A 24,558-nucleotide genomic window follows, 5' to 3' on the forward strand; every position below is an offset into this window, starting at 1 on the left:
ATTAAGAACAAGACAAAAAAGTAAATATACATATACATGCAAAGTGCAACTCAGTGCAAGAAACACTGAAATAAACTCTGAAATAAACAAGTATTAAAAATATGTAAACAATACTGCAGAATCCTTGGAGACTTGAGAAAAAGAATACTCCAGCCTCATAAGCTGAGTTAACCTTTTATGAATGTGATGGCCTGTGTAAAAAAACTGTTCCCATATCTATTTGTTTTAGTGTAGGCCATCACGTATGATGGTTTAGCTTTCCCGTATGTAGTATTTCCTATTAATATGCAGTTAAAATAAATTCAGGCTGCTTTATAATCAATTCATATTGATTTATTGAAACCACTTTTATAACATGTACATTTTAAAGGTCAGAAGCTAATAAATGCAATAGTGCATGTTGAAAAAATGTAATCTTAGTGAATGCCTTGGGGTTTACTCGCCTATCTGAAATAATGTTACTGACTTAATATACCCCTATCTAATATCCTGCTAGCACTGTCTATGAAACATTGTGTCATTCTCCCATTTGGGGAAAATGGCATCCCCACTAATTATCACATTAATAAGAACATACTAAACATGCAGTCAGTCGTGAGGGTCTTGGGCACCCAGGTTGATAGCAACCTCATTTTTGACTACCACGTTGCCTCTGTTGTACAGAAGACTTTCTACATGGCCCACCTCATAAGTAAAGGTATTTCATCCAGGAACAAGGCGGTCATAATATCCCTGTATTCCTCCCTTATTTGACCCATTATCGAGTAAAATGACCCTTCGGCATGTACCTTGCCAAGCACATTCAGCAGCCGTAGAGACCACAGACATTCCTGACCAGGAAAATCTAGGGCCTCAAACACCTGTCCTATACATATAAGCTTAAAGCCCTGTCCCTCTACTCAGCCTCATACAGACTGCTCAGAGGTGATGTGTGTCTAGCATACAAGGCCATCTCAGACCCAGCCTTGATGGAGTTACTGCATATCTGTAAATCAAACTCCACTCGCACAACCACCATGCAAGGCCTCAACCTGGTCTGAGACATTAATAGAACTTGTTGGCGGTATAGATTTGTGTCCCAAAAACTCCCCCATCTGTGGAATAGGCTCCCACTCCATGTCAAGCAGAGTATGTCTCTAGCCCTCTTTAAGAGGAACCTGGATGACTGGATAGGAAACAGAAAATACACCCCTGGAATCCCACCAGTGTCCCTGCAGGACAGGGAAACAGGTGCTGACTTGGAGGGAACATGGAAGAAATTCTTGGCTAGGCTTATAAGGGCCTCTGGGCCAATAGCCAAGGGCCTCTGGGCCAATAGCCTAGTATCATCCTATGAACCTATGAACCTATAAGTATACGGCTGATATTGCTAACATTAATATTTCTTTAAGTGTTTGACAGCACTGTTAATCCCTATAAATCTTTCCTTAAAAACTGTCAATAATTTATTCTGTTAGTCCAAACCACCCATATACAGATGGTGGTTAACTAGAAACCTGTAACAGGATCAGGGACAGTTGGCTTTTATGTCAAACAGGAGCTTTAGATATCATTTATAGGCATGCTGTTAGAGATGATTACAACTGGAAGGCATAACTTGTAATAAGGAATAAATGTTTGTAAGGTAATAGTGAAGGCTAAGCTCTTTAGAAAAAACATAAAATCATTACACATGTTGAAAAAAAATCAGTTTAACAGCTGTTTTGAACCACACTCAGCATGGAATATTTGAGTTTATGTATTTATTGTTGCAGTGGTTATGCAAAAATCGGGAACAGCCACATGTTCAGATACATTACGGTACCAGATATCATCATTATGTGGGACAAAACTCAGTGAATCAGTTATCCAAAATGAGGAAATAAATGTAAATGTGTGGTTGTCTAATGGCTTAAATGCCTTACGACCATGACGAGATCAGTCATTTGAAGTGGTGGGCATGCTTAAATTTAAACTTCCACACTTTGTGGCCTTCAGTGAAAAGGAGTGATATTTGGGAAAAAAAAACACTACAAAAACTCACTCATAATTGTATGTATCAGCCAATGAACATCAATGGTATCTGAAAAGCAATAAAGTACTTTTAGAACCAAAGTTATGACTTCATCTCATGAAAAGGTACATTTTAGCTGAGAGAACAAATCAGTAAGCAAAGAAAAATGCAGAATTCATCCATTCACTCATCTTCTGATACTTGTTTTATCATATTTAGAGTCACAGAGGAGCAGAACCCTCTCAGAAGCCAGTAAGCAAAAGACATAAGACAATAAGACAGAGAATCAGTCTTCAGGATGCATACACACACACACACACACACACACACACACACACACACACACACACACACACACACACACACACACACACACACACACACACACACAAATCTCATTCACACACAAACCCATATACACGCACAATCACACAGACATCACACATCTGCACACCATGCACACATATATAAACTCATGGCAAAAGACCACATAATGAAGCAGAGGTGAACAGTAACAGAGAGCAGTACACATCTGGAGCAGTGCTACAACAGGGTGCATGAATGACATGAATGATGTTAGTATGCCTAAGGTAGTGCGTGCCACGGCATGTAGTGCAGCAGCAAATTGTTGCAGTCAGAAAATTATGTTTGTGATTCACACACTGTGCAGCATTGCTCTTCGCTATGGAGCTACATGTGTCGAATGTATGACCATGGAGTTCATGTCTTGTGCAAAATGGCATGCGCATGACTCATGCTGCTGGTATGTATGGTTAGCACATTGTGCACATGAAGTGATTCATGACACTGGTACTATCTTTCTTCATTTGCGTAACCTTCACTCTAACTGCATGCTGTTAGCATGACATGAAGCACCATCACCATCTTGCTCAACACTGCTTGCAACCGCACAACTAAATATAGAGAAATTTGAGTAAAGCTCTGTTGGGAGAAGCATTGCAGAGTTAAGGAAGGAGTCTGGTCTGGTTAAGTACCTCACCCACAACTACAAACTATGTGATGTCTATCAGTGACAATCAGGTACATGATTTGTTGTATATGGCACATTAGGGTCTGCTTTTGTATGGGTGAGTAAGCCAGGAACACAGGATACTGCGGGTATGACTTGCCATTATAGTGGGGGTTCAGGGCCATAAATACAGACAACAGTACACTAACACATGGGAAGGACTGAGGTTGGGGGATAGCAATAACTGCAGCTATTAACCAGGTCCATATGGGAAAAGCCACAGCCATTATCATGTGCATGCTATAGTGGAGCAAATGCTCCAAATGAATGATGTGCATTGTCCTTAATTGTACATGTACTAAAATGGTCACTTGAGGTAGGCATGGCACAGGAATGTTCACTAGTCAGAGGAATTAGCTGCTATTGCAGACTCTCCACACACATGGTATGCACCTACTGGTAAAGATGCTGCAGACAAGCAGTATTTGGACTAGATTTGGCAGGGAATGGTGTAGGATGTGAATGTCATGGGTGGTCATAATACACATGTAGAGCAAGTGCAATGGAGGGTTACTGATACAATATTCCATGCAAAAGAAAATGCATAGGACACTAGCAGACAAGTCCATCACTAGTGAAGATGACAAAGAGATATGATTGATAGAGGTTGAGGAGTTTGTGATGTTGCACAGCAGTCAGGGTGATAAGCCCCTCATACTTATGGGTGGCTTGGATGTGGGAGCAGGGCTGGCACAAACCACTTGTATGTCAGAAGGGGAAGTACCAGGTCAGTAATACCTACTGTAGTAGACTATAACACATGCCACTGTGTGACTGGAAAGAGGTGTTGACTATGGTCCACTTGCATATCTGTATTTCCAGGTAACTCTAGTCTGCAATGCAATATCCTACACAGTGAGGTGCATCTTCAAATTTATTATATAGCACTGTTTCCATATGTACCCGTATGCACGCTAAAGGGGGGGGGGCTATGGAAGCATATGTGTATGGGCTGCAAGTGGTGCTATGTCTGCTCATGTCTTCACAGCTTCCAATGGTGGACAGTCCAACATAACAGAAAATATAGAGCTGACAGCCACACGGCACCTATGGCTGATGATGATAGCAAAATGCAGGTGGCATGTACCACTACAGGGGGTGGGGTGGGGGTCAACCATGTCCAGCATTACAGAGGCCACTGTAGAGGTTGTGGGTGAGTAAAGTGCCTCATTACAGACATCCTGTATCTGAGAATTCCACATTGACCCCACCTCTGTCTCTATCATAGCATATTGACATGTGCATTACCTAGGACATGGCCATACTCAGCGCAGAGGAGAAATGTATGGGGATGCTGTGCCACCACGCCTTCAGCACTATCCCTGAAGTGCATGTGACACTGCAATCAATTAGTGGATGTGCTGGTCAGTGACCAAGTCATAAACAGTTACTACATACAGCACTATGGAGCTGGTGAGTGTCATTCATGATTTGCGGAATGACAGTCACCAACTGTACAATGACCTGGAATGTAGGCAGAGGGACACAAAAGTGCTACAGTCTCTGGAGGCAAATGTTTCCTCTGTTAGTGCAGCCATGAGGCACACTGCAACCACCATTTGGTTGGCCTCCATATGAATGGGTCTGGATGTAAGATGGTCAGGCACAGACTGTCCTACATCATACTAAACAGACTGTTGATGAGATATCATTAGTGTCACTTGTGGGCACACAGTCTGTTAGCCTCATTAAAGGTGTCATCCAGATTATAGCTGACACTGCTTATCAAGCTCAATAAACAGGGCAGACACTTCACTATTATGGAATGGTCCCAGGCCCAATACCACAAGCCAAACCAGTAGACACTGGCAGTGACCTTGTCATGGCTGCCAGACCCCACAAGGACCCCTGACTGCCCTCCTGTGTTCATGTCCTGTGACCCTACCTCACACTATAGTGTTGCAGCCACCTGTTATTGCTGTGCCTTGTTCACCTGATACACAGAGCGTCCAATCCATGCACTGTCCTACATAGCATCAGTGTGATACTGCATGCATCATGTTATTAAGAATTGTGAAGCAGACATGACCTCATTGCCAGACCTGTGATGGACTATATTTCTCTCTACCTTACTTGTGGCCCTGCAGCTAGACATTCTTCCACTGAATCTCCAGCTAGAGCCATTGTTACCCATCATGGGTAGTTGCACATAATGGCACTCACTTTGAGCCAAAGTTGAGGACCTAAAAAAGCTACAATGTTGCTTGACAACAGCTGTTTAAATGAATGCCACTTTGGCTTCCCAACAGCTTGTGCAGAGTGTGTCCCCTTTGACCCACTCTGGTCCTGTTCCAACTTGTACTTCTGATGTTCCTGCAACTTATATAGCTGTTCCTATAATGATAGTCTCCTGATACTCCATTTGTTTATGAAATATTATTGTTCTTTGATTCCACTTGTGAGTGACACAGTTAACTAAGTCCAGTCCAGTATCCCTGTCCACTCAGAAATATTTCACTGTCTGTTGTTCTGTCTGTTGATAGCAAGTCAGATGTTTTCTGTACCTCTTCAATTGGCTCAGACAGCCATGACACCTTGGACACTGCCTCTGCCAGCAGCTACCAGCACATGCTGCTGTGATGCTGATGCCACAGTTCTTAATTTAGCTCCCAGCATGGTCATGAGAAAATTCAGCATTCAAAATGGTCATGTGGTGCTTTCATTTTATATGCCTCTGAATCAGTCAAAATTGGGTAAGTATGGCTGTGCAGTGCTGCCATTGTATATGTCTCTTAATCAGTCAACATTGGTAAGTATGGCCATGCAGTGGTGCCATTTTACATCTCTCAGTCAGTCAAAATCAAAGAATGGACGTGCAGTGCTGACATTTTATATGTGTTTGAATCAGACAAAATTGGTAAGTATGGCCTTGCATTGTTGCTGGATCATCAAAATGGGTAAGTATGGCCATGCAGTGATGTTGTTTTATATATCTTGAAATAGTCAAAATGTTTAACAATGATCATGTTGCCATTTTATATGTCTCCAAATCAGTTAAATTGGTTAGTATGATTGTACAGTGTCTTGCTGTATCAGTCAAAATGGGTAAGTACTGCAATGTTGTGTTGCTGTTTTAAGTCTCTGAATCTGACTGTTCTGAGTTCTTTCATTTGAATAATCCATATGGATCATTTGCCTTCATTTATGTGTGATTATACAATTATCTGTATGTGCTACGTATTGTGCTGTTGTGACTACTGCACCATCACCCAGTCAGTATAATTTTATTTTCTGGTAATTGTTTTGGCTCCTCACAGCTGGTCATCAGTTGCTCCAAGGGCTTCTCCTTGTCTACTGGCTCTGCTGAATCCATCCTAGTCATCCCAGAGACACTCTGACCCATATTTGAGGATGGTGAGGAGATAGATACACATAGAGCAGCACCATACTGCTACTAAGGAATGTTTTCTCTTACATCCTGGAATGTTTTCTCTTACATCCTACCTCCTGCGGACACCCAGTAACACCCTATTGGTGGGGCATGCAATGGCAACTAACGTGGGACTATCCCACACTTCTGCAAGGGTCTGACACCAGCAAAACATTCAATGAAAGTACCATACTTTTTTTTTTTTCCTCTGGGTCGCCACCAGAGAAATCAAACCATAGGATTGTGTCCTGAACATATGCACCTCCTTCCTCCTGCAAGGAAAGGCACTCCCCTCCTCCTCTCTATCTATAAGGCCAAGTGACTGGGCTTGTATTTGAAATCACATCACCCAGGCCAGAGTCAGGGCTTTATTCCTCAATGCCAGCATTGTAGGCTATGTTTGAATAACCCACACCCTTCACGTGTCTGCTATCCATGATATTGTTCTGTGCATTGTGCTAACCATCTATGAGTCCCATTCATACACATTGATCAAGCTGTTCCTACCACAAAAAAAAAAACACAAAGCTGTGAAATTGTCACCTCTTTGTCTACCACAGTGGCAAAAAAGAAAAAAAAATAATTTTTCATTTTCTGTCAGGACGCAGCAACCTGTCTGAAATGGATCATAATGTCAGTAAGTCTGTGAACATTTATGAAAGCCTAATAAAAAATTACAAAAGACATGAAAGCGTGAAGAATTCAAAAGTGTGGATAAAAATACTTCCTGTACGGTTGATAAAAGAAATTGAGTGACCATTGTGAGTTAACTTCTGTGCAATGAGTGGATCATAAAACATATGAATCGCCATTTACGTTTATATTTAAAAACATCTGATGACCTAGTTACATATTTTCAAGAACACAAAGGCAGCCCCCACATATGTAATGGCAGGTGAGAGCTATGTAATTATACTGATTAGGTAAGTGATATGTAATTATATTGATTAGGTAAGTATTATGTAATTATACTGACTATACTGACTACGGGATGCCCAGCTTTTTCCCCAATTTGGTTATAGAGAAACTATGCAGTGGAGCAGTAGAGTCTAAGCTCCTTAACCAATCAAATTTTTAAACATATGAGTTTTATACCATGTCCAGGGTCTTGTCTAGTGCCTGTTCCAAGTGGGCCATTTCTGGCACATTTTCCATAGAAGTTAGCAGTGTCCATCTTTACTAGGTTCCCAGGCCACTTCAAATGACGTCTGTCAACAAACAGGAATAACAGCTCTACTCTATGATCCTCCTGGACTGCCATTCTGTTCACCCATATTTCCACCGTTTGTATCCACATCCTTTCAGACACTGCCCCAAAGCTCAAGACTTCAGGAGATGATGGGGACTTCAACAGAGCAATAAAATGACAGCTTCATCCTTTGGCTCAGTCCTCACTTCACCACCTGGTACAAAACGTGCAGTCCTGCTGCTGTACTCATGTGATGGTCACTCTACCAATTCTCATTACCCTTGTTCATGGACAGGATTGATAGATACTTACCGTCTTCTATTGGAAGTAGTTACTAGGAGTAGTTACTGACCCTTCGAAAGAGCAATCCACTCTTTTCTAGGCAAGAACCATGATCTCTGATTGGGGGTTGCTGATATCCACCCCTATAATTTTCATTCAGCAGCAAACAACTCTGTGCCAGCTGGAGATCACAGTGACTTGAGACCAAGAGGACAAATTCATCTGCAAAAAACAAAACTGAATACTGCCAAGACTTGGATGTGGTTTGACACTGTCCATGAAAGTCATATGCAGGGGGGGGGGGCCCAAGCTGCACCCTTGATAGATTCCTAGGCACACCCTGTTATTCCAAAATACTGGGATGAATGACATGCAGCAATGTTCTGAGGATCCTCTATTATTAGTACATCTTCAGCAAGATATTATGGGATAAATTGTCATATGTCCTCACCATGACTGCAAAGCACTTACAGACCATACTGACAAATTCATGTATATATTAATATGTGTGTGTGTGTGTGTGTGTGTGTGTGTGTGTGTGTGTGTGCTATATATGGGTCTACTTCATAATATCGAATACTCACGTTATGAAATCCCACTTCATCGAACCTTCATTATGTCAAACTCCTGGAACAACGAATAGGAACCGCTTAGCCACCATGGTGAACTTTGCATTTCTTCCACTACAGTGCGATCTCGGAGTTGATATATTTAGTTAGGGGGTTGTGGGGGCAGAGCCCTCCACTTGGAGGTTTTTTTTTTTTTTTTTTTTTGCTGTTTGCTGTTTTGTTCTGTGGGTCGAGTGTTTCCATTCCTAGGGTTCATTTTGTTTTTTACGGGAGTTCGATATAATGAAGATTCAACAAAGTGAGTTTGATGGAAGTCGGATTCGATAATGTATTTGATCTTTTGATGTAAATCCATATATATAATTTATATATATATATATATATATATATATATATAGAGAGAGAGAGAGAGATAGCTATAGATACACACACACATATATATATATATATATATATATATATATATATATATATATATATATATGGTTCTACCTGACTTCGTCGACAGCTGAGAAGACCGACATCGGAATCCGGAGCTCCAGAAGATCGAAAGCGAAGAAGACCGACGCGAATCGCGGGTTGCAGAACATCGACAATGCAGAAGACCGACAGGACGGATGACAACACCAACGCCGAGGATGCCGACATGGGGAAAGGCTGTGTGAGTATGCGGTAGTGACGGACGTTAGGGTGCGAGGCAGGTAAGTGTGGAGATTGACGGTCTGTGGGGATAGGGGTGGGTTAAGTGAGTTAGGGTTAGGGAGCGATAGGGGTGGGTTAAGTGAGTTAGGGTTAGGGAGCGATAGGGGTGGGTTAAGTGAGTTAGGGTTAGGGAGCGATAGGGGCGGGTTAAGTGAGTTAGGGTTAGGGAGCGATAGGGGCGGGTTAAGTGAGTTAGGGTTAGGGAGCGGGTAGGTAAGTGCGATAGTGACGGACCTTAGGGTTAGGGTAAGGTTTAGTGTGGGCTTGTAAGGATTTTGGTGTGCTTGTGTTGTGTGTGTGGTTTGTGGAATGGGGATGTGTTTTGTTTTGTATGGGGTTTCGTGTTTGTGTACCGTCGGTTATTTCGTTGTCGGTTATGTGTGGTTTCGTGTTTATGGACTGTCGAATATGTGGTGTCGGTGATGTGGTTGTCGGTGTTGTGTGGTTTCGATTATGTCAGGTAGAACCATATATATATACATACATACACAGACACACACACACGCACACACACACACACACACACACACACACACACACACACACACACACACACATAAATATTTATTGGGGCAGTGTACTGATCTATACTGACCAATTTCAGGCTCCGCTCCAGTGAAACTCAAAAACATTTTGCAAACAAAAAAAGCAGTAATGCAAGCTGTAACAGAGTGGCTAGACTAGATATGTAGAAATAAAAAACTGCATACAGGGCATAATGTACAATATATACATTAGTTTTTAAAGTGGATCAGTCTTCAGTAATTCTGTGTGCAGAGAAGAGACATGGAAAGGAGACAGGGATAGTTTGTTAGCTGATATGTCATGTGTAGAACGGTCTCTCTAATATCGGTGTAAAGGCAAAGACTCGATAACTACTCCAAAGTTAATCTGGTACGTACACCTTTCCTTCTAAACTGGATACTCACCTGTCAGAAAAACGTTTCCTTTCCAGCATTTTAGGCTTTTCCAGGACGCTGAATAATATTAACCAAATATAACTGAAAAACTTCCCGTTCCCCTTTTTAAAATGGGAAAAGCAACACTATTTTTCCAGTCCAGAGATAGTGTTCTCCCCTTCTGTGCAACATGGGAAAGGAACATTAGTCATGTCATGCAAACAGTATCTAGTCCAGTGATGGCGAAACTATGACACACGTGTCAAAGGTGACACGCCACAATGTTTTGGGTGACACGCCAGTTATCATCAACACCCGAGTTACCAAAGACACTGCTTTTGCATTTGTTGCTCATTTGAAGTGCATTGAATTACTTTGTGCCAGGAACTTCTGACACGCCAATCCCAAAAGGTTCACCATCATTGATCTAGTCCTTTCAGCTTATTTCATCCATTCCCATAGCCTTATCACAAAGGAACTTGTCTAATTGGCACAATGACCTCATCTGCAGAAATGGATTACATTCTACTAGTTGCTTCTAGCACTACACCTAAACAGAATACATGTTTACCAAGTTCATAAGTCCCTTAAATTATTCTTTCCATCACTGAAAAATGTGCCCAGTCAACATCAGAATTTCTCCATATTTGTTGAGACCAATATAGTCAATACCCCCTCCTCTTGATTTGCACATGGTTTTCTAGAGTCTCTTTGAGGGCTTCTGAAAACAATTCTCTACAGTCCTCTCAAATACTTCCCAAAAGCAAGCAATCACTTCAGTGACTACTACAGTCTTTGCCTACTTGGTCTGTCTGTACCCTTCAGTAAAATCCCAAGACTCCCTACTAGATTTGCACGGAAGGCCTCTTTTCTTAATTTGAAGACTTCTTTTCACTTGTGCACTAGTTGGTTCTATGGCTACTGCCAAAACGTACCAACTAAATTTTAGCCATAGTTGCTTGCAGCTGTCTCAACACCTTAGTTCTTGCATAGTGCCATTCATGTTACATTTCCCCAACTTCCCCAGTATATAGCAGAAGTTCCTTCAGAGGGAGAAATCTTACTCATTCCACTTGGAACTATCTGTTGGCTGTTCCAGGGCACCTCACTGCAACTGAATTTTTTTAGTCTATCTGCTGTCCAGACTATCCAATGCAACTGACCACAAGTGATGACTAACTAACAGCTCAACACCTCTTGACCTGAGAGTCATGAACAAACAGGCTCATGTCAGATGGCATGACTACAAAATTAGTCATCAATCTTTGACATAAGCTGTTATGGTACCATGTATATTCATGAGCTGATTTGCATTTGCTACGTAGAAGATACGTTTATAATACAGAAGTTCAATAACAAATCACCACATGAGCTTAGGTCAGGCAAATAGCTTCACAATTGCATGTGCCTGAGTATCTGCAGAATCCCACTAACCTTTAAAACCTCCAAGTAGGACTCAAGAGTCAAAAGATTTTCTGTAAAAAAGACCATGTTCAAACAAAAATTCACTCCTAAATGTACCAGGTACCAGAGCAACTGCTGGCAAAAGGCTTTTGCAACTTAACAATCACATTATGGTGACCCAGTGGTACACCATCTAGTCAGGAAGCTGTGAATATCCCCACACAAGTGTGAAACATTTCCTCATGGATAATTCCAGACAAGGAAGCACATCATTTCAAAGTGGGAAGTCTGATTACAGACCCAAAATTAAACATAGCCATATGACCAACTAAAGCTAGGTGACACTTTTCACCAATCACACAAGGCCATCTTCCATTCCTATCAGTGATGCCCCATGAGCCAGTTTCCACTTCCACGGTCTAGTCCATCTTATTCTCCATTACTCTTTGTAGTAAAAAATAAAGGGGATCAGAATTAGAATTTCAGTGGGCAGCTGCAGTGGTGCAGCGGTTAGCATTACCACCTCACAGCAAGAGGTTCTCTGGTTCGATCCTGGGCTGGGGTGCCTTCTGTGTGGAGTCTGCATGTCCTCCCTGTGGTCATGTAGGTTTCCTCCAGGTGCTCTGGTTTCCTCCCACATACCAAAGACATGCTGTAGGTGGACTGGACACTCTAAATTAGTCCTAGGCGTGAGTGCGTGTATGTGTGTGTGTGCCTTCTGTGGAAGGTTGGGCGCCGGGTTGGCAACTCAACACCATAAAACTCTACTGCCAATCATGAGCAGACAGGTGATCCATGGTGGCGACCCCTAACTGGGAAAAGCCGAAAAAAGAAGAATTAGAACTTCAGTATATCATTGCTTGGGGCAGTAAGAAATGTACATATTAAAATATTACACCATGCATAGCATATCAACTGAAAGAATAACCTCACAGTACTGGGGGCACATATTAAAATATTGCACCAGTCATAGCATACCAAATGAAAGCATAACCTCACAGTACTGGGGGTTGGCGAAGAGGATAAGGTGTGTAACACACAGACACAAAGTACAGGGTTTGATTCTTACCTTTGAGGATAGGATAGGCTTAAAATAGACCATGAGGGCAGCTAGCCTAGGACTTACTTGTGAAGCTATATACAAATCAGTTTTAGATTGTGTATTGCTTTGGTTGTTGTCTTTGTTTTCAAGAAAAAGTTCGGGTATCCTCAGCCTTGGAACTACAATATAGATGGTTATGGATAAAGGTACAACACAGACTGTTATGGATAATGTGGATAAACTATATCATGTAGTCTCTGTAGGCCTCTGTTTGATGGTCTCCATTTGCCCACTGTGTGATTTTTTACAAGTCAGCTGTACCATACCATTGTTTACATGTCAAATCTGAAAGGACGCACTTGTGCCTAATAGTTTTTTTTTCCTGGTTAACAAAAGAATGAGAACAAAGTACAAATCATTTTACAATTTTATAACATTTCATAATGTTCATATCAAAATAGTGATGTTTAGATATCTCTTTGACCATATACTCCTTAGAAATCAGAACAAAACAGCCCGCTGAAGGCTTGTAATTAAACATCTATCCCTTCATATGATCTCAGTTTTACTTAGATAATTCAATTGTATTACTCCTTTAAGGGTATGCCTTGTATAGGAAGCAAAATTAAACTTACTCCATCCCAACAAAGGTGCAAGGCTCCAGCCAAGGGAATACAACCAGACTATGACAAGGATCTGAAGTGTACGTTTTTTTGAAGACCATCTTAAAGATTCCAATGGCTTTGTTATAACGATGTAGCGGTCAATGGATATTGCTAGTAAAGTTGTCATTGATGTTATTCCAAACAAAGCTCCACAAAATGCATAGACCTTGCACACTAAGATAAAAAGAAACACACAGACATACTCTGAACAGCGATTAAGTGGTATCAGTAAAATGTGAAAAATCTTTACATTTAATAGGCTTTATGTTTTATGAAAATATCCTTGAAAGCATAACCTCACAGAACATAAAGAGCTAGATGTGGTTAGTAGTCCAGTAAGTGCTTGACCGATGCTATTATAATGAAAACATCTATTACTTACTGTATAGGTTTAGAAAAGTTACAATAGTAATACGCTGTGTTAATAAGCTATCTTGGGTTTAATGCTGTTGGAAACGATCACATCTTAATAAATGTCACATCTGGCATGCAACACACAAAGCTGATCATTTAAATCTTTGCACTATAGTATATTTTAAAAATGCAGTGTCCCATACTTAGAATAATGGGATGTTGTATAAACTTGGGGCACTCAGAATCATTTGGTGATGCAGTCATTTTAATTTCAAATGGAGAAGATATCCACAGACTCTGACTTTATTTATCATAAGCGCACAATTAACACATGGTATGTTCAACAGGCTACTAACACATTATATTCGTTTTCTGTTCCCTTAGGAGTAAATTGTGATACAAGAACAGGAATTCACTGGTTAGAGATTGTAGGTTTAGATAGTGAAGAAGAAGGCACTTAACCTACTTAGAACCTTTAAAAGAGGAACAGTTTGGTTGATTTGATACTGTTCAGTAAGCCTCTTCTATCAAAATGATAGATGTCATTGTTATTAGATAAGCAAATATGAAAATACATTCTAAACCATAATCGTTTCCGAATGTTTTTCAAGAAAATACAACTGCCCAATGGTTTAGAATTAAAATGGGATGTAATTGTTTTTAATAAAGGAAATGGGCTAATGGCATTCAGGTGGGTTCACGACAAGCTGCTCAATCAATAAGCATTTTCAGTGCAAAATGTTGGCTTGCACTGGAGTTGAACTACAGCAATAATTGTTAAAGCTTTGTGGTCAACAAGTTGAGAAAATGTGAGGCAGCTGGTGAGTAGTATTTATGACAGTAATCCTTCACTTATGCACACTTAGTAGCTATGGAATGTTAAACCTCAAGTTATCTACTCACACACTCAAATTCCTGCGCATTTTGTGAAAAATCAAGTTAAAAACATAAGCCAAGAAAATGTAAATCCCTTGTGAACAGAAAATGCTATTAAACATCTGCAAACAATGCTCGATTAGCAAAAAAAAATCTTCTGTCCAGTGATAAAGGCCAGTGTATTTATAATCTTTACATCAATACTGGAACATATTACATCTGCGGAAAATTCCAGAATTATATTTTTCTCTAAATTTTTCACAAACAACTTTTCATATTTCAGAACTGTGCAAACCTAGATTTATACGTCAGATTTAGAAGTCAAGTGCTGCAGAGAGAATCAGGACTTTCATAATACAGTGGTGATATACTGAAATGTAAAGCAGACATGCATATGGTAATCATTAGAAATGTCAGGACCTACTAGAGCAAGTCCTGAAACACTGAGACTGAATGGCCAAAGAATCGAACTTACATGTATGACATCTGAGATGCCATTTCTCAGAATATTCCCTTTTATCTGAAATATGGTGACCTCAGAGATAGTATATATCAGTTTGGTGGTGCCCCCCTGCAAAAAAAAAAATTGGAGGGTGGGAGGTTGACATCATGGTTAAGGTGTTTACCTTACAGACACAAGGTGCAGGGTTTAATTCTCATGTGGGGTAATTGCCTAGGCTTAAAATAACACACAAGGGCACTTAGCCTATTACTAGTTTATGAACCTATAAAGGAGAAGTGTGGTTTCTGAGATTGCTCTTCTCCTGTGTTTTCTGTCATTACTCTGTCAAATTACAAAGGACAGTGAACTCAAGGACTCAATTTACCCCTCCTTCTTTTTCTTGGTGTGAGTGTCCCTCCCCCTCAAATGGGCTGTATACTCTCCAGGAATCTCACTATACCTGTAAGAATGGGACCCACAGAAACAAAATAAAAGGAAAAACTCATTTATAAAGGCCAGCAAACTCAAGGACTCTCTGTAGGTCATATTCCCTACAGTGACCCTGCTATCTATGTACAGTCATTGTCTGCATTTTTAATTGTAAGGAGGGTATTGGTGTGCACACTATCAGGGACACATTCTTCCCTTAGGTACCCCCCATTTCCCAGTATTTTATTTTGCCTCTCATCCCAAGCAGAGAACAGAACTGGCTATTAGGGCTGTACTTTAGATTGTTTGCTTGTACCATAGGTTAATTTTATTCAATATGGCAGCTTTAGTCTAATACCTCCAACCCATGTGTGCAATTGAAGCTATAAAGTTAGGAACAAGTAAAAAGAAAAACACAGTTCTGACTCTTACCTGCTTACTTTCACCAAACTGATAATTTGTTTGATGCTCGATATACTTGGGTGGTTGCTTGGTTCGACCTGCTCTTTTCGCCCTCGCTCCACTCAGGCTCTCTCCGTTTGCATTTTATGAATTCAGCAGATACAGCGTGTGATAATGCTTTTCGCATTCCAAGTATTTTTAATCCCCCATTGCACCCATTGCTTCAAACCTTTGAACAATTGTGTGAGTTGGACCTTAGATATATAGTTAATCATGGGTCTAAGTCTAATTATAACTGTGACAAATACTATAGTGAAAGTGACCATTTAAAATACATTCAATCTCAGGATATATGGGTGTGTAAACCTGATAAAGGGGGTGGTTTAGTGATTTTTGATAAGGCCGATTATACTGATCATATGCTTAGTCTGCTGAGTAGTGATACGTACCAGGAGAGTTCTAGATCGGAAGCAAATAAAGCTTATAACTTAATTAAAACATGTTTAAATGATCTGTTCATTGAGGGACATGTAGACCAAGTAGTGCTTAACTATATGATCACTTTATTTCCAAAATATCCGTCCTTGTTCGGAATTCCTAAAATACATAAGGATTTAAATGACCCACCCATGAGACCACTTGTTGACAGTCGGGGGTCACCAACTTATGCATGTTTGAAGGTCATTGACTCTATGTTGCAGAAATTTGTGGTTTTAGAAACACAAATATGTAAAGATTATTGGTCTTTTTTGGCAAGTATGAATGAATTAGAGTATAAAGAGGACAGCAACTTTTTAACAATCGACGTCAAAGACCTATATACATGCATCCCCCATCAGGTCAGTATTGAATGGGTAGCTGAGATAATGAAAAAACATGGAGCTCCAAGTAGGGATATAGCCCTGGTAATGGAATTGTTAGATCTTACCCTTACTAATAATTATTCTATGTTTGATAACAGGTTCTATTTACAAAAAGTGGGCTTAGCAATGGGCTCTCCATGTGGGGCGAGTGTGGCCAATTTAGTTATGGCCTACTGGGAATCTAATTATGCATTTAATGAAGTGAACGTGTCAGAGTGTCTATTGTATTACACTAGATTTTTAGACAATATTTTCGTCTTATTTAAAGGCGATGAACATTCAGCATATGAATTAGTGAATAAATTTAATGCCACTACTGATTTTTTACAGTTTACATACAGTTTTAGTACTGATGCCATATCTTATTTAGACATTTGGCTAGCTAAGAACAGCGAGTTACGTGCCTTTACCGCTCAAATTTTTAGGAAAGCGACATATTCAAATACATTTCTTCATTATTCCAGCTGTCACCCCTTCCATCAAGAAAGGTCGGTCATTAAGGGCCAGCTGGTGAGGGCTTCACATATTTCTAGCCTAGATGATGATTTTAATAAAGAATGTTTGTTTTTGAAACAAATGTTTATACACCGTGGCTACCCTGAACCTTTACTAGACTCTTTAATAGAGGAAGTTACCTATAAAAGAGAAAAGCTGTTGTTGAAACCAATTTTATGGTTCAAACCTTCACCAGATTCTGGTAGTACTATATTGGAATTAGAAACTAATGATTCGAGTACTGGGCAGCTTGCACTGAAAGTGCAACATTCCCAATGTAGCTTTATTACTACCTTTAATGTTCAAAGTAACTCCATAGTCAAAATAGTACGTAAAAATTGGGATCTTTTTAGATCCAATCATGTTCTGTTTGAGCAATTGGGGTGTAAACCATCAATAGTGTTCAAAAGAGGGAGTAATTTGAAGAACCTTTTGGAGAGACGTTATATCATGGCGCCTAGAACAATAGGAATGTTCAAGTGTGAAAATTGCAATTATTGCAAACACACTGAAGTTACTAATTCTTTTGTAATTAATGGGCAATATTTTAAGTTAAAATCAAAGTACAACTGTAATACTAAGTTCATTGTCTATTTGGCTAGATGCACAGTTTGTCCCGCATTTTATGTGGGTAAAACAGAACGTAAGTTCCGTGAAAGAATATATGAACATCTTTATGCCATTAGTCATAATAAAATGGACAATGCCTTAGCAAAACATGCCCATTTGAATGTACAACATCAATTCAAGTTTCTGGTTATTGATCATTTTACATATGATATTATGGGTGGGCTGTCTTCCTTTAAATTCGAAGAGTTGGAATTATTATGGCAGTTGAAATTAAATGCATTTAATTTTCCAGGTCTAAATGAATCATGTTCCATTATGAGTATTTTAAAGCTTAAAAGTTTACAAAGATAGAGCTTCCTGGTAGTTTTTTCTTTACATCATTGCCCAATAAGGCATTATTTGATTAAAAATTTAGTAAGGCATTTTAATGTATAATTTTAAGATGAAAATGTTTTTATATATATTTATGTGTATTTTCAACACATTTATGTATATTTATAAGGTGTATATGCATATAATATTAGAGGTTCGAGAGAAAGTTGTTGTTTGTTTAATTATCAATTAACATTACAGTTTCCCGCACTTTTAAATTGAGATCCTATATAGGAACGCCTAATTGGTTGTATGTTTACTTCTGATGAAGTTTGCTAGTGAGCAAACGAAAAGCGCTTAAAGTCTTTTATTTCTGGTTCCATATTAAATTTGTGTGCAGATTCTATAGTCGTTTGGTCTCTTGTGTTTTAATGATTTCAGAGTGATGTGCTGTTGCCTATAGTCAGGACTCCTGAGTACTGCCTGCTGTAAAGACAAGGTGCTCACGACCTTGTATGGGAGCACAATGGGGAGACATTAGTGCTCTTGGTATGCAGAATTGCACAATGCAGCCATATCAGAAGTGTTTCAGCAACATGATCACAGGATCTTGCAAGAAGGCACACAATATAGTGGCAAAAAGGTAGGCCACTGGAGGGGAGGCTTCTCCCACTGCAGGCCTAACTGACAAAGAAGAGTTCCCAGTCTCCCTGCAAGGAGATGATAAGGGCACACAGATCATATCTGAAACAGTGAGCATAGGTTCTGGAAATAGCCAACCCTCACATATCTCAGAGGAATATACAATAACTTAGTAACGATACTGAATAAGAAATATAGTAGCAGCACTTATAGGTTGATGACAGACTGCATATATACCACTGTGTATGTCTCCCATAGGTATCTCAGGAGTGCAGCCACAAAAAAACAGCTGCTGCTATTATATATATATATATATATATATATATATATATATATATATATATATATGGGTCTACTATTACTCACCAAAATTACACTTGTTCGAATTCCAAGCAGCTAACTCCACTTCAGCGAACTTCCATTCTATAGAAAGCATGGACTACCAAACTCCTTTCCCTGGGAAATGAACCACTTGACCATCAGGGAAAACAAGTGAATGGAAACAAATTAAACCCACACCTCCCATGTGGGGGGCTTTGACCCCACACTCCCCTAACTAAATATACCAACATGTGTGTGTATGCGTGTGTACGTGTATTCTGTACTGCTGTTTACACACACAGCACAGAGACTGACTTGTAGCATGGAAGTTCTGATTCACTCTTTTCTGTCTTGCACTCTATAATTTACAGGCAGGATTACTGTTATGGTGACACCTGTACAGGCTGGGTCAGAACAACTGTATGATATCAGCATGTATGCAGAGTAAGACAACAATGCTGAAACACAGATCAAGTCAAAGGCAAAGAATACACAAGCACTCTCCAGCCATTTTTCAGGGTGGAAATACTGACTCATGTCTAAGCTAAAAATTGTACAGCTTACCACCCCCCATGAAGGGCAACCTTGTATACAAGAGCCCCAACACTGCTATCCTTGTAGCTGTAATTGCAGAGCAATGTGCCGCACCTCACTTGGAAGATACTTATGGGATATTGTTTAAATGTTTTCAATGACTCTGTACTGGACCATCCTGATGGGGAAAACCAGTACAGGAAAAATGTTAGGGCTGATCACATTTTTGAGTATTTTTTACCACTGTAACTATTCCAACCATTGCTGAATCATTGGTTGCAGTAATTCATTTGCTTATCTCTTTTTAGCCATATAGGTGGGCTAGTCCAATGACCCTTTTTAGCCACAACACAGGCAATGATGAAGTAGTACACTAGAAATTAAATGACATATTTTCAGAGCTTTAAATATAGGTGATTAACATTTACTTATATTTGTTTTTATGAGGTACAGCACTAATCTCCATGGGCCTTTTGCAGACTCAGCCCAGGAGTGATGCCTGGAAAAGTGACTTGCTTAGAATTATACAGTTAGGCAATGGAAGCTGAGGGAATCAAACTTTGTACCACTGGATCACAGGAAGCAGCATCTTAATTCTCTAAGCCAACTGCCAGACCAAAGCACAGACAGTGAAAAAGCTCATCAGAACATATGAATTTTAATACATTTTATAATGTTTTGTACTTCTGTACAGATAGACAATTACAAGTTTATCCCAGGACTGAGATCCTAAGTCTATATACATATGCACACGTTCGTATTTAACACTACATAGAGTTACACATGTTGGACATAATAAATTGCAAATCAGTGCTAGGTAGCTTGGATTATCCATAGATTTAAAGCAAGGACTTCTTGAGATATTTTGACATTTTTTTTCCCTAGATGGGGTACATTCTGTTATCTGTCATATATCTTTTTACGGGAGGACAGAATATAGTTCGAAGAATTAGCAAGAGAGATGTTTTTTTCCAAAAATACAAAATCTTTTATTTTGTAGGTACAATGTAATGATCAGAAGATTGCATGTGAGCATTTGTCCAAAACTAGTGTTTTATTCTGAGGACAAGCCTCTTCCACCATTTCATACAATCAACCCCAGGATCACCATTATTGAAATAATATGCAAATTATTAGCTTTTGCACAAAATATCAAATGTCTGCCTTTTTCCTTCCTCTGTTTGGTAAACCTAAAGAAAGTCATAATTTTCAAAAGATGTTGCTGAAAATTATCAAATTTGAACAACTGCACTTTGGCACAAACCTATATACATTCACAGCTACAAATATTTTGTTTATGAGTTTTTACTATTTATATTATTCCACATTCTTTTTCCATGAGATGGACCTTCTTTAATATCCTAACAGCATTCACATACAATTGCTGCCAGAATATTAACTGTCAAATATATGACATTATGAATTCTGCTCTTCATCTCCCCTATAGTATAAATATATGATGGCTAATGGCAAAGCTGAATCTGAAAACATGAAGGCAGAAAGCATTCATGAACACTGACAACAACAAAAATGTATGGCACAAGAAAGCATTAATACAAGGAATAATGTAATGCCACATTTCTCTGAAAAATGCATTTTCCAGAAGCATATTTGATCAATCATTCATTTTTTAATTAGTTTTACCCGAATTCTTTTTTTTTTTACATTGGCTTGCATCCAGGATGTGAAATCATTATCATAAACACAAAGAATTCAACTATGTGGCAAAAGACTAAAAGTCATTAGGATTTTATTCTGGTTATGGTACATGAAATCATCTCCTAATCATCAACATGTCACTTCACTGAAAGAGGAGAAGAAAAAAAAGTGGTAAATGCAGAGGTCTGTATATTGCATGAGTAAAAGACCTTGTGACCCTTAATTAATAGAACCTACTCTGAGATCACAGAACTTTGGAGTAGGTTATAAACTTTTGATGAAGCAACATGTCAGTGAACTGGAAATCAAGAAACAAACAAAGACTTTTATAATGTAGGGAGAGTGGTATGTTATTCATTATAACACCATAAAGCATGGCACCTCCACAGTTATTGGTGAAAACACATCTGCACATGCACAACAGGACACAGAACATGCTCATGGGTATTATATATTCCTTGGGTTATATACCTTTTTTTGTCATGATTATCAGTATAGAAAGGTCAACAAAAATGGTTTTAGGTCATTGAATATGAAATAAAGCTAGCTTCTGGCTTGCACATATGTAAAATATTTTATAAATAAATTTCTCTGCTGGTTTATCCCACTTCAGCTACAAAGTTATATTAACTGGGATGTAAACTGTCATTTCACAGAAATTAAACTGTTTGCCAATTCAGTTCACTTTCCTGGATAGTATCTGTGAGTTAACTTGTGTTACACTATAATGTAGTTTAGTAGGCAAATGCAACAAGCACTAAAGAATCCATGCCTTATGGACCTGCTTTATATTTCTTCTACCTTTCAGATTAAAGCTTTCAAACAACAACTGAAAACAAATATGAGGGAAGAGAGTGTTAATTGTTAAACACACATTAAAGTAAAACAATAATTAATAAAAAACACAAAAATCTTCATACTACTGTACACAGCTATTCAAGACTATAATTTTCTCGAAGGTTGGTGGAGTACGGCCAAATAGCTTGTCATTGTTTTAAATGACTGAATGGTTGCTGGAGTGAAATTAGGTAAAAGAAACCAAAGAAAGAATAAAACTGAGTACCCAAGTCTCCTAGAATCCATTCTTTATAGAGGCTGTTGACAAAGAAGATGGGTGCCTGAGTCACTGACATCAAGAAGTCACAGATGGTCCTGCTTAGTATAAAGAGGTTTGCTGGTGTCCTCAATTTCACATCTCTTGAAAAAAAGAAAAAACACATATTAGCAACATGGGATTAGTGTTTGCTTCTGTTCAAAGATGTTTTGGATTTAGTTTGAACAGATAATCACAGTACCTTTTTGAAAGACAAGAAACAAGGCTGCTGAATTTGACTATTAACATCAGTGATTATTATGTGCCACAAAACATGTAATGTATTCTCAGTAGTTTCATGTTCATTGAAATGGGGAGACAGCATTCTAACATTACCAAGAAGTACTGATGTTACATGAAAACCATTGATACACTACTAAGGTCACAGTACGTGGCTGTACAAGTTGTAGCCAGATACTAACAGTAATAAAAAAATAATTATTCATGTGGCTGTAGTAATGATGATCGAGGTAGACTTTTATGTTCAATGTCATGCTGAGCTACAAAATGCTGTTTTTGAAAGGTAGATAGAGCTTTTCCATACATGGTGACAATATACTATGGGCTTTTAATCATGGTATGTCTTAAAGATCAGCGCATGACTATAGATGTGGCAGAACTGGACATAATGCATGCAGAGAAAACAGTGCAGATGCCACATTGCAGAACTATCATGGGATTACTGTGCACTGTTCATCAACACCTACAAAAAACTCACAGCATGTAGCTGATTCTGGTCTTTTGGAGAGAGGATTACATGGAATTTGATGCTATCATGTATGGCTGCTTTAGTATGAGGTTTGCCAAACTTTAAAGGATGTACAATGTTAAAATTAAGGAAGAGCAGTGAATCTCTTTAGATGGTTTCTGGAAAACTGAATGCAAAAGGAGCAAACTTCCTTCTACAATTAACTGACATAAATAGCAAAATATAAGTAGCAACTGGGAAGCAAATAAATATGGTTGAATAGTAGTAGGACACAATGAACTAAGTCTAATGGAGGAGGAAGAGAACAGTACAGTAGAGCTGGTCATCAGCACTATTATTGTAGACATCACATGGTGAAATCATAAGCATTTCTCCTCACTATTCCAACCACTGTACCAGTCCACTATTCTTTCTGCAACTCTAGTCAGACTTAGTCAGGTATTGTTAAAACTTTTGAAAATGCGATGAACACTCCACTTAAGACATGAAATAGGGTCACGATTTCATGCACTTCCACTTTAGTTGTGAACAGTGACTTGCCTTGCCTACTTACTGTGATACACATGCAATTGAAAAAAATAGACAAATTCCTATTTAATTACAATTTGTATTTGGTAGATCGGTACTGAATTATTAAGTGCATTTATCACAGAAAAAGTAATGATTTCCAACACAATGTCCTACTTTTGTTGAATGCTTTATTTGTGAAGCAGACTCATGTTTGTGGATTTCCTAACTGATTTTTCAGGATGCAAAGTCATAGTTTTGCATGTCAAATGGCATGTAAGATACTTACTATACTATATGGGACAGCCATATGTTCATCTATTCACATGTTACAGTATTCATAACCTTTGGTTTAACCTCTGCTCAGCAACCCAAATGTCCGGCCAGTATACAAAAAGTCACTGCAAGGTATGTGGGATGTCTGATATTGGCTGTAGGCTATGTGAGCCATACAAGTGACGTCTGCATGTACCTTCCTCAGAACTTCTCTGCCACCACTTGAACATTAGGTCATTTTGCCATCTCTACCATCAGATCCTTTAAGTTTATCTTAAGATAAGTACCCTGTTGGGGCCTTTTGCTTCTTCTGATTTTGGTCACTGCATGCCTGCTCAAGTTCAAGTCATCCAGGAAAGGAAAGTGTAGGTGTGGATGTCAGATCCCCCATAAGGACACCCACAACCTCTGCCTTTTCTGCCTAGGAACCTACTCTGTTTTATATGGAGTAAAAGATGGTTCAATAGAAGTGGTATTCCCTGTGATAAATGCCTATCCCTCCAGCATGTTCGATTGAGAGGGTATTTATGACACCACTGAACTTGTGAATGTGTAATGGATTTGACAGAATAGGGCCTGTTGAGACTTTATATGTGAGGGAAGAGGTCACCTCTGAATAGTTTGTGCGATTCTGGGAAGAGAGTCCAGGCTTTGAGACAGACTACATAGTTTTTATGATTTAAGCCCTTCATTTTTTGAGTGAGAAAGCATTGTGGTCATTCCAGTTGTGACAAGTGTTTTTACAGGAACATACTAAAAGGGGCATTAATGACTGGTCTAATGAGTGCCAAGTACAGTGGAACAATTATGATCACGGATCTGGACACCATGCATGTAGATACAAGATGTGCAATGAAAAAGGGCTTCCTTACAATAGTGGCTATGCAGTCATCGAAGGACATCATATTTTTGGCATGGGTTCCAAGATG

General features: G+C 39.1%; 1 protein-coding gene across 1 annotated transcript in view; it reads right to left on the bottom strand.

The window, feature by feature from the left end:
* LOC122793733 (melanopsin-B-like) overlaps positions 1 to 24,558 on the bottom strand; it is a 400,101-nt gene that overhangs the window by 358,283 nt on the left and 17,260 nt on the right. The window contains exons 3-4 of the mRNA XM_044061936.1: positions 22,108 to 22,241; positions 13,116 to 13,319 (exon numbers count right to left, since the gene is read on the bottom strand). Of these exons, the coding sequence (XP_043917871.1) occupies positions 13,116 to 13,319; positions 22,108 to 22,241 (338 nt within the window). The remainder of the gene's footprint in view (positions 1 to 13,115; positions 13,320 to 22,107; positions 22,242 to 24,558) is intronic.

The sequence above is a fragment of the Protopterus annectens genome, chromosome 2.part0, assembly GCF_019279795.1.
Source record: "Protopterus annectens isolate FY-2018-M chromosome 2.part0, PAN1.0, whole genome shotgun sequence".
Classification (NCBI taxonomy): domain Eukaryota; kingdom Metazoa; phylum Chordata; order Ceratodontiformes; family Protopteridae; genus Protopterus; species Protopterus annectens.